The 11,695-nt window shown below is 37.5% G+C and overlaps 1 protein-coding gene across 2 annotated transcripts; it reads right to left on the bottom strand.

The window, feature by feature from the left end:
- Window positions 1-4,035: 4,035 nt before the first annotated feature.
- LOC121877528 (F-box only protein 7-like) lies at window positions 4,036-11,442 on the bottom strand. Of its 2 annotated transcripts, none has more exons than XM_042383291.1 (2): window positions 11,357-11,442; window positions 4,036-8,840 (listed from the first exon to the last, which is right to left on the bottom strand). In XM_042383291.1, exon 2 carries the CDS (start codon window positions 8,747-8,749, stop codon window positions 7,496-7,498), a length of 1,254 nt encoding a protein of 417 aa, XP_042239225.1. In that variant the 5' UTR covers window positions 8,750-8,840; window positions 11,357-11,442; the 3' UTR covers window positions 4,036-7,495. The 2 variants fall into 2 exon arrangements, with proteins under 2 accessions (XP_042239225.1, XP_042239224.1); XM_042383290.1 differs by having other exon boundaries at window positions 11,238-11,435.
- Between the last annotated feature and the right edge of the window lie 253 nt (window positions 11,443-11,695).

Raw genomic sequence — 11,695 nt, forward strand, 5'->3', positions numbered from 1 at the left:
TTTAGATTTGTTCAAGCCTTAAAAAAAAAGTTTATCTGGGAAATTAGACAGTTAGAGGAACTGATTTAAAGCAAAAACTGAAAATTATGATGCAGTTGTTATGATAGATGTAAAATTATAAAACAAATGTCTGGGGTAAGTGTGAAGAGCCAGATATGTTTCCCAAACAAAATTCTCAAGAACTGCATTCCTACCTGCACTATTGAAGTGAAAGATGTTTATCTCCACCTGAGAAATGAAAATTAATGTCCTATTGACTGCTAGAGATAGGTTGCCTATGAACATTCATAATAATCAGTTAACATTTTGAATGCACATGATTCCTCCAGTATGGAAGGTTGGCTCTGTTACATCTTTCAAAATTTGTATGTCCACTAACTTTCAGTTACTAACCTGTCACTAGTAGCTCAGTCTTCTCTCAGGAAGTGGAAGGGTTTCCTCAACAATTGGATTATTTACCTGAAGGATCCTAGTATGAGGAGGCAGCACTGAGGCTTTTTCACCTGAGGAACATTGGCTTCATCAATTCATTACTAACTGCCCTATTTATGTAACAAGTGAGTGACTTGTTTAAGCCTTATAATTCAGTATTATGTAGATTGTGTGCTATTCTGCTAGTATTGTTTAGATACGAATTTATTATGTGTTTTAATATACAGGGTGTCCATAAATGATTACCCTAAAAACAGTATGCTCCCATGCTTTAATCAGGGTAATCATTTATGGACACCCTGTATTATGTGTCCATAGAATGATGATGATTACTTAAAAACTACATTTTGTGGCAACAATCACTGTATAGCCTGAAGATACACTGAAACCTTACATTCTCTAGAATAGATACTGTACAGTACAGTGGTCCCTTGGTTGAGCACAATTCGTTGGAAGGTTGCTCGTTAACCGAAAAATTCATTAACCGAAACCATTGTTTCAATGGTTTTTTGGTAATTGGTTCCAGCTCACCGAAAATTGCCTAAAGTCAACAAAAAAGTTAGTAAAGTACTTTTTACTTTGAGGTGTGTATGTAGAAGGCTCCTGGATGATGATGCTGATGTGAATTTGAAGTGGGAAGTGGAGGAGGAGAAGGGAGAAGAGAAGGAAGTGGAGGTGGAGGAGAAGCATTTTACTGCTTCTTGGAAGGTGAGTCACCTTCCATGAAAATGTCAGGAACCTCTGGACTGACAGATTCTCCACCATGAACATCCTCTCTCCTTCTTGAAGTGGAAGGCTGAGGGCTAGCATCTTGTTCCTGCTGCCTTTTACTGAAGAAACTGTCAATTTTTGTCTGTGGGGCATCTCTCCTCTTCATCATTAACTGATGTTTGAAGAAGGAGACCACTGTGTCCTCAACATGACAAAGCTAGTTCAGATTTTTCCATATCTGGGTGCCTTGAAGCTAGTTTCCTGAACTTCTCCCAGTGGTGAACAACATCTTTCAACTCTGAAGTTGACATATGGTCATCACTTTCCGTTTCCTCCTCAATACTGTCAGCCTCTAACATCTCATCCAGTTGCTGCAAGTCTTCAGAAGTAAGTTCCTGTTCATGAGACATCACAAGCTCTTCTACATCATCCTCCTCCACTTCAAGGCCCAATGACTGACCAATGGACACAATCTCCTGGTGCAACTCTGCTTCATCCTGAAATCCCTCAAAATCATGGACTACTGGTGGCCACAGTGCTTTCCATGAAGAATTGAGGGATCTAGTGGAGACTTCTTGCCATGAGGACACAATCAATTTTACAGCCTCCAGGATGTTAAACTGTGTCTTCCAAAACTGTGCCAGTGTTAGTTCAGGATCAGTGGAAGTTGCCTGATGACACCTCCTGAACATTTTCTTCATGTACAGCTTCTTAAAGTTGCTGATCACATTCTGGTACATTGGCTGTATGATTGATGTAGTGTTGGGAGGCAAAAACAGCACTTTGACAAAGTCAAATTGAGACTCCAAAGTTCTGGCAAGTTGAGGGGCATGACCAGGGGCATTATCCATAAGGAGGAGAGCCTTTAAAGGGAGTTTATTGGTGGTTAGGTAGCTCTTCACAGAAGGGCAAAACACCTCAACAGCCCATTCATTAAAGAGCTGTCTTGCTACCCATGCCTTACAGTTGGACTTTCAATAAACTCCAAGCCGTCCTCTTACCACTTTTTGTTGCTTGAACACCCTGGGGTTCTCAAGAGTGGTAGACAAGCATAGGCTTCAGTCGGAAATCCCCTGAAGCATTGGCACCAAGCAATAGAGTGAGGCGGTCTTTCATGGGTTTATGCCCAGGTAAAGAGGCTTCATCTCTGGTGATGAATGTTCTTTTGGGCATCTTTTTCCAGAACAGCCCAATTTCGTCCACATTGAACACTTGCTGTAGAAGAAAATTTTCTGTATCCACTAAAAACTTTGCTGCACCTTCCTTATCAGCACTGGCAGCCTCACCATGCCTAACAACACTAAATACTGTATGTCACTTCTTTTCTTAAATTTTTCGAACCAGCCCTTGCTGGCCCTAAAATCTTCAAAGTCTGTGCCTGAAGAACCAGGTTGATCTACCTTTAAATGTTCATATATTTCCCTGGCTCTTTCACAAATAAATTCAGTAGAAACTGAATCACCTTTCATCTGTTTTTCCCTAATCCAGATGAGAAGTAACCTCTCTGTTTCTGCTATTAGGGATCTACCTTTGAACACTCTGGTAGATTTGTCTCTCACTTTCACTTCCTTGAATTTGTCTTTCTGTGCAAGAATTGTCAACACAGTTGATGTCGACATGCCATATTCTTTGCTTAGCACATTTGTTCTAATGCCTTCTTCATGTTTTCTAATTATTTCCTGTTTCATCTGAATTGAAATCGCTTTTCTAGATTTCTTGGGACCCATGCTGGATTCAAAAACAATTTCAGCATGTTATATTTTAAGTTTAATTGCTGTAAATAAAGAATATTTTCTTTAAATTAGCACTGCACTGTGCTATATATCATCAATATGTGAAATAAATTTCAAAATGACCAATAATTTGACTGAAAACACAGAAAAAAAGCATTTATGTTGGAGAGAGTCTGAAGCAAGATGTTACTTCCACTGAAAAGACACAGAGACTGACGCTTGTTTGGTGTGTTGACAGGCTGTTTGGCGTGCATAAAACTAGTTTCCTGTACTTCAATTATGTTCAATAATTGTTAAAATGACTAAAAAAATTAATATAAAACTTTTAAAATGATTGAATAGTACAACCTTCTTGATATTTACTAAAATGGTAAGGAATTTAAGCCCTAGAACCGATTACTGTATTGGCGGACTAATACGACAGCTAGTGTGCAAGCGAAAACATGTTGAGGGGCGCTCGTAAGGAATTCGTTAATCGAGGGAATGCTCGTTAACCGAAGTTAAGAATCTTATGGAAGGTAATTCGTTAACCGAGGCGCTCGTTAACCGAGGGATCACCATAATAATGTACTGTACAGGATTTAGTAATAATGTACTGTACAGGATTTAGTAATAATGTACTGTACAGGATTTAGTAATAATGTACTGTACAGGATTTAGTCACCCTTGTTGTGGCACAACTGCGGGAAGAACCATTATTGTGCCCCAAGGAACCCCTCCTCTTTGTGTTTATATTTGACATAAATTTTTATACTAAATAAAAATGTGTTGTTAGAGCAGGTGAGGTCATGTGTTGGTTAAGTATGATTGGTGGTAGTTAAGGAGGGGCTTTGTGGTGAGCATCTTTATACAAATGTATTATAGCAAGTAGGGGGCTTATTTGTGGGCAGTGAGGTAGTGTGAGCTGGGATGCAGGCAGTGCAGCCTTGGGAAGGGAGAATTTAAGGAAAATTTTTGGACCAAGTTAGAGTATAATGCACAATAGTTTCTATGTAGAAATAAAACACAATTTGGATTTAACATGATATTTACCAGAGCAAGCTATTAGATTATTTTAAGGGATTACTTTACCTATGGGGGCTTTTAATATACTGTACAATACTTTTGTAACTTTTGAATTATTATCATGAGGAAGGAATGATAAAATTTAAACAATCAGTTTCAAATTGAATGGTTTTAAATTTTATTTTTTCATTTAAGATTTACAAGATACAAAAAATATACCCCCTGTACAGTAGTTATATATTGTGTACTTTAGAATTCTAACAATACACTATATTCATGCATATTTCTTCAGCTATGATAATATTGGCAATATCAGTGTAAAAAGGTATGATATACGTACACTACTGAACCAGTAATGCACAGTGTGTTAACTCCACTGACAAAATGGGTAATTTTATTTTTCAGTTAAATTATGTATACAATACAGTAATTGTATTTCCTTTCCACACATGACACTCCAGAGTAAACAGTACTGTATACAGATGTTCTGATTGGTGGTTTATAATGCAATACTGTACTAGTACCATGCATTAACATAGGCTTTTGTGAGCCTATGAAAACTAAAATAAGGTCAATGACTAGAATGGAAAAAAAAGGAAAAATTAAATTTACTTTTATAGCCAAGAGAAGATGAGTGAGCAGTATTATCTCAACTGAAGCATTCCTTGACCAACTTGTCCTGACCAGGGGGCATGACCTACTTCAGTGGGAGGTTACACTGTTCAGATGAATTGGTGTAAGTACAGTACTGTGAAAAGCTTCTTGACCAGTGAACCAGTGTAGAAACAAAGCCCAAGGACTGATTGCTTTGAGATCACTTGACATGACTATGCTTCTCTATCTAGTGATCATTTGCAAAGACACCACTCAAAGTCATAGTGGAAGTAAATCCTCAAAGGTTGTATGCTTGAGTGTAAAAATTCAGTTGGATGGTTAATCATTCACTCTTTAATCAGGTATTTCTTTGAAGCAGCTGTGTTAGTGGCATGATTAAAGGTCAATGAGCTCCCCTGTAGGTGTTTGGTAACTGGAAGATTAATGGCTATGACTGGGGTCATACCCAGGGGAGGTTATTGAGTGTCTGTAACAACTTGATTGTCCCAGAAAAAAATTATAAGTAGATTATATATTTGATTTCTAAACTGTGAACACTGCGACCAGGTTGAGGAATATGAATGATTATGTGATTAAAACAATACTGTATATTAGCATCAGCATCTTGAATTGGCATATGTTTATTGTGGGTTTTGTCCAACACTGTGACCTCCCCATTCTCTGGATATGGCCCTGTATGACTTGGCATGATGAGTTGCATTTACCATTTCTTGTCTTCTAAAATACACTTATGAATACTCTTAAGTCTGAACACTTTTTTGGCTGATAATTAAGTTGGATTACACCGGAGTCTTTCCCGCTACTCCCTTATACAAATAAGTATGTGTACTGGTAAATTGGTTTAAAATAGCATTTTCATCACTTACAATAATTCTGCATATTGGAAAAAAGAATTATATGATACCCTAATTCCAAGAAAACATACTAGTTGAGGAGAAGTGGAAACACATTCTAAGTGCTGTATCTAGCTAATTGTGATAGAATAGTGAATTCTGGGAGTCACATTTATAGATGAGAAATAACTAGTACAGTTTTCTGTATCAGGACTTCAGTCTAGTGACCTCAAAGTAACCACTGTTTCATGGGTTTTTAAGCTTTGTTTTGACATTGGTTCAGTAGGTGAGGAGCCATTTACAGCACTTATGATAATTCAGTTGGATAGTTCAGGTATAACCTGCCATTGGAGAATTATAGGCTCCCATGGATAAGGTAGGTTGGTGTGGGATGCACCACTGAAGTTATCTTCAGTTACTGTTGATGGCATTTGGGTTATTAAAAAAAAGTCTTACAATGAACTGCCTTTAATATACTGTAATAATTTTTTTCTCAAATCGAACTACAGTATTGTATATGGTTTGTGTGATAAAAAAAAATGCAATCTGCTAACTTCATGTAAGTAAACCTAACATTTTTAATGGCATTTCATAAAATTTTTGGGGTGGGCAATCCCCAAATGAGAAGGATCGACCCACAACGGGGCTGCCTAAATGCACACAACAAAATAATACTACACCAGCTCTGCCTCAACTTAAGTAAATTGTTTCTCATGCAATGGTACAGAGTTCTAACAACTGAAACATGGATCCTTCTCACATAATCAGTAGATAATATATATATATATATATATATATATATATATATATATATATATATTATATATATATATTATATATATATATATTTTTTTTTTTTTTTTTTTTTTGTGTAGTACAGTACCCTCTACTATTTTTTGTAGCCAGGTACTTTCCCAATAAGAAACAGCATCTCCTGCCCCAGGGACTGAATATAACAGGGAGTGGTTCTTCATGCACATTGGCTAATAATTCCACAACCGATATGTCCGACCATAGATTAGAAGTTCTTCCATTTGCTAATGTTAAGAACTTAGGATCAACCAGTAAACTCCAAACATAAATTAATATGTAATGGTCTGAATTTTATTTTCATACACCATTAAAAAATGAGTGTTGATTCTTCTATTATGGCTTATTTTGGAAGTCGGTCTACCCTTAGCTTGCTTAGACAATGGAAATAAGGATGTTCTCATATTCTGCCATACTTTGTTTTTGTTTTTCACTCTTGCAAGTGTTTTCCTGCAGGGTTACTGGGCAGGTGCCAAGTCCCCTGACTCATCATTCTGCAGTGAGTGGATTACCCTACCTCCCTGGCAGGATGCTAGTCTTTTGAAGGGCTGCTCCACTATCAGTAGGTGCACCTGTTAGTATTCCCAGGATTAGTGTATAAGGAGGAAGCCAAATGCTCTACTCAAGCCAGGGACCAAATCAAGACCATTCACACGTGGGGTGAATGGTCTACCATTACTTCTTACCACTGAATTAATCCCTTTAGGGTTCTGCTGCTCATATCAAAGATCCTGCAATGCATAACACACTGGGTGACAACAATGTCTTGTAACCTGTGTAACTTAGGCTTTGTCATTTATGTTTTGCTTTTATTTCACTTGTGTCCATTACATAACATGACATTACATGTACTGTACCTTTAAAAATGTTGCGTAGGTCATGGATCCAATGGAATTATTAAGGCAATATCACTTGAGAGAGCCTGACATTTTCAGGAGCATTTTAGGGGTTACAAGATATGTATGTGATAATATCTTTAAGCTTGTTATTGGTGTTATAATGTCTCTGGGTCACGTGTTCCTTGATGAAACCCGAAAAAGCATTACTACTTGTGGAGAGGTCAGGGTGGTGCACAAACAGATTGATTGGACGAATGAGCAATGTCATCTTTAAAGATAGATGTAATGCAATGTAATTGTATAATGTCATGGGATAAAATATATGCAACAAAAGTATAATTGTATAGGTACTGGTAATAAATCCAAAGCTCCACAGGGGTGACAATTCACTGTGGCCATCTTGTACTTCCTCATTCTATTTTGTCTTTCTCTCTATTTGCTCCAGTTAACAACATTAATTTTTAAAGTAAAGTATATTTTTTTAAGAAACAAACTGAACTCAGATACAATTGCAAACTCAAAAGAAATCAAATCTTGGCCCTCTTGGAGCTCTAGGTCGGGTGGGCATAAAAGGAGGCTGAAAAGGATTACCTGGTCTGGGGCGTAGTGGACCAATTGGACCCAAAGGGCCAAGGGGGTCAGGAATTTCAGGGAGTGTGCCAGGCACTATTGGAATCTCACCTGAAAAATATGGGCTATCTGGATCAAAGAATGGGTTAGGTTGAGGATGGGGCTGAGGTGCATAAGGATCTGGACCTCTAGGTTGTGGAAAGTGAGGATATGGCCCACCTGGGTACCCAGGCGGCATAAATGGTGAAGTTGGAAATACTCCTGGGATTACATACTCCAATCCATCTTGCACTCGTTTCCAGTCTTTACGGCGATTCACTGCTTCCCTGTATTTTGCTTTCCAATCCACAATATTTGAGTTACCTGAACCACCATAAAGATTACTGAAGTCTCTCTTGAAGAGATTTTGCCACAATTTGTTATCATCCATGACTGAGTGAAAACGGCGACACGTTTCTCGCAAGTTGAGTACGGAGTGATAGTCCAACATACCAGCAATCATTAATAGTAACTCTTGTGGCAATCCAACTAAGTGCCACGGGGCTGGTACTCCTAATGCTTGGTGAACAGCAATTTGCAATGGATGAAGCAAGCGATCTCGTAGAGTACGAGTTAATTGAGCAACATGAACCAGACTATCTGCTGTTACTGGGCTGCTAGAGGTGTCTTTGAAATATTCTCCAATCATCAAGCGAACACTGATTTCACTTTCTTGTTGAGGGAAACTAGCTAAGACCTGCTTCACCTCTCCCATCGTAACTAGAACTAGAGTGCATTTAAAGTTAGGAAAGGAGTTGTGACTGTAATGGAATGTTGCAACCATTTCCTTCCAACCAACTGGTGGTCCTGAAGAGTTCTTCAGATGAAAGCCAGATTCTAATATGGTGTGATGAACCAAAAGATTTAGGGCTTGACTTGCTGTTGCAGGAGTATATTCATTAAATAATATTTCCAAGTTTGCTGGTGGCTGTTCAACTGGACTTTCAGAGGGATCTCTTTTCTTACTTACTTTTGGGTCACTATGGGTGTCTTGTGTGTTAAAATCAGTCTTCTTTTCTTTGACATCTTTATTTGGGGAGGTTGAAGTAGAGGCCTTAACTTCTGCTTGGGATGAAGCACTTGCCTGTGAAGATGCAACTGTCTTTTGTGGTGATGATTTTGCCCTGTCTGTGACTGATGATGGTGGAAGTACTATCAGCATATCACCAGGAACAATACCCAAACTTTGCAATGTAGCATCTTCTGGGCCAGTGAGTGGATCTGAACCATTCAGACTGACTGTTAAGGGTTCCCTGAAAAGTAAATATGGTTAATTAGATACATTAATGTAAGCTTTTAGTTTATGATATTCATTTTTTACAGTAAAGATCATGGTATTCTGACACCAATTACCCAGAAAATTCATTTATCCATTTTAATCATAAAAACTCCTTCAATAACCCCCCATGCACTTTTTGGCCTTTCCATGAGGTATCAATAACCTCCCCTCATGTACTTTTTGGCCTTTCCATGAGGTAAGAAAGCCTTTACCTTCTATGGTGATATTTCTTAGAGTTGGTATAGTAGTTAGGGAGAACCCATACCCTTGACTATTACCATTTTTTTGTAACAGTTACTGGGGTGACACTTAACACCAACTTGAGCAAATTTCACCCAGGAGATAAAAGCTTAAAAGTAAAAAAATAATTCACATTTTCCATAATATCACTTTGGTAATACTGTAATTCAGATGTCAGACTTGTGGGAAGGAGCCACTTTACAAGAAACCCCAAAACAAGAAACCAACATATCACACACGGGAAGCTTTTTGCCTTTGCCTCCCAGATGTAAATATGTAGTAATTGTAAAACTGATATTACTCAAAATATATTCCTCATACACTTTTTGTCATTTTCACAAGGACCAAAGGAATGGTCTACCAGCCCAAGCTGTGGAGTCACAAACAGTACAGTACTGGGCTTCAAAATAGCTCTATACAAAACTATTAAGAACAATGGAGGGATCCTACACAAGCCATGGACTTTCTTCCCTTGGCAAGGCCACCTCTAGTGGGTGGCCACAAGATAAATACCGTAAGGTAAAAAAAAAGCTTTTATTGTCTAAGGAATAAATCCTCAACTATGTGCAAGGGTGCTGCAGTTGATATTGATGTCAAAACAGTTTATTTAGCCAGAAAAATATAGACACGGAGTGGATAATATTAACAATATTTACATGGCTGAGCCAACTGAGAACCTGAGTTCTTTTAGTGGCACCTGATATATACTGCACATTTATCTCGGGGAAAGTACAGAATGAGCATTATGGTTCGTGTCTACTCAGAATGGTTTGGTATGCCTGATTGCAAATTGACTCAATATTTCATAATATGTTGCTCGTCTTTATAGTCGAGTATTTAAAGGTGAAAAGAAGTAATTTAATTTAGTAATAAAACTTTCTCAGAGAGCAACTGTGAGAAGTTTGAATAATAGACCAGGTTCTTTGGAGAATTTATTTTTGCAGCATCAGACAGTGATTGGCAACCCGGCGCTGCCACAGACAAACTCCCGCCTCCACACGTGGGAAAACATATCGTACGTTGATACTCCATCTCACAATCTCACAGCAACGTTTAGGTTTCTTGTTTATTTTGTCATATTGTATGACCCTTAGAGCGTTTGAGAAATTTTTGTCGTAAGTGCATACATTAGCGTTACTGGTTAACGTGTGATACCGTTTTTATTTATCATTTCATCACTTATCAGCTTACTAGCCATTCAAGCAGTTGTTCTGTTAGTATAGGAGGAAACTGGAGTACTGTACCAGGAGGAAGGCTTTGGAGGATGATTTATTAGTGTATAAGGACTAATCCCAAAAGTTGATAAAAGATGGAGGAGGCAGCACCAGAAATAACTTATGGAATTGAACCAAAATTTCTGGAGATACTATTTGCATAATACTGAATTGAATACGAAAATGGAAGCAGAAATGCACAGAACGTATTAGAACCTGACATAATCTACCTAGCTTTCTAATCTGTGCATCGTTATTTTGATTTTTTATTATTACAGTATCATCCAAACATTTTGAAAAAAATTAAAGAATTCTATTCAATATAAACACGCCCAAGGAGATCGTTCATATCTTCATGTAACAAAGGCCACAGACACTCTTGTATTACAGACGATGTGAACCGAAACAGGGTCGTCAAGGCAGATCTGACGGTGCCATAATTACTGTAAATATTGTAGCTTTTCACTGACAAAGAATGTACAGACGTGAAATTAGTGCCATATGATCAGTGTCCACAGTGTTTTTATCCTGTTATTCCACTCTTCTTTCATGCCCTGTACACTAAGAAGTAATTTATGATTGAAGGATAGGTCAAAAAGGAAAAAAGAAAGAAAAATTACTACAATATTGTTGCTTTGATTTTATTACTCAGTCTCCTTCAAATAACATCTGAAAATTTGGTGTAATTCCATAGTCTATAGTCCTGGTGTTGTCTCCTCCACCTTTACCCAAAATTTTACTGAAAATTCTGTGAATTATAGTACACAGTTATGCAGTGTGAGCCTACAACACACGTCTATCTCTGTTTTCAGTAAATAATTCATTCTGGTTCGTTTCAGTGTAAAGTACTGGATTAATAAGTGGAATAATCACATGACGTCAAAATATTACACTGGAGTTCACTCTATTGCACTTACTTGACAGGTTGATTGTAAGTGTTTTCAACAAACTTCTTAATTTCATCTTTCAAGACCCCAAGAGTCTGTTCTTCTATATTTAATACAAACTTCTGTGTGGGAGAATATTTAACTTTTACCTTCATCTTGACTTTGACATACAGTAGTAAATAAACTCTCACAGGCCGGGCGGGTCGGGAAACACAGGACACTACACTACCCTCTTTATTAACCCGAATAATAATCTCCATGACTTGCCTTAATGCCTCTTATTTAAAGTAGTGTATTTTTTATTACATTTATTTGAAAATTTAATAATTAAATTGAAGTATTAGGATGGAAATTTTGAATATCAAGTGTTGCGAGATAGGTGAAGCAGCTCCTGAATATTGTAATGATCAAAGAGAGTTCCTAGCGTATACTGTAAAAACTTTTGACATAATTCAGTTTTTAATGTAATCTGTAGAATTATCCAGAAA

The sequence above is a fragment of the Homarus americanus genome, unplaced genomic scaffold (genome assembly GCF_018991925.1).
Source record: "Homarus americanus isolate GMGI-L3 unplaced genomic scaffold, GMGI_Hamer_2.0 scaffold14655, whole genome shotgun sequence".
NCBI classification, from domain to species: domain Eukaryota; kingdom Metazoa; phylum Arthropoda; class Malacostraca; order Decapoda; family Nephropidae; genus Homarus; species Homarus americanus.

Excerpts from the sequence above, each read along its gene's own strand:
- LOC121877528 (XM_042383290.1), bottom strand. The coding sequence starts at position 11,362 with ATGAAGGTAAAAGTTAAATATTCTCCCACACAGAAGTTTGTATTAAAT. Across the intron at positions 8,841-11,237 it reads ACTTACAATCAACCTGTCAA|GGAACCCTTAACAGTCAGTC; the intron begins GTAAGTGCAATA and ends TTTACTTTTCAG.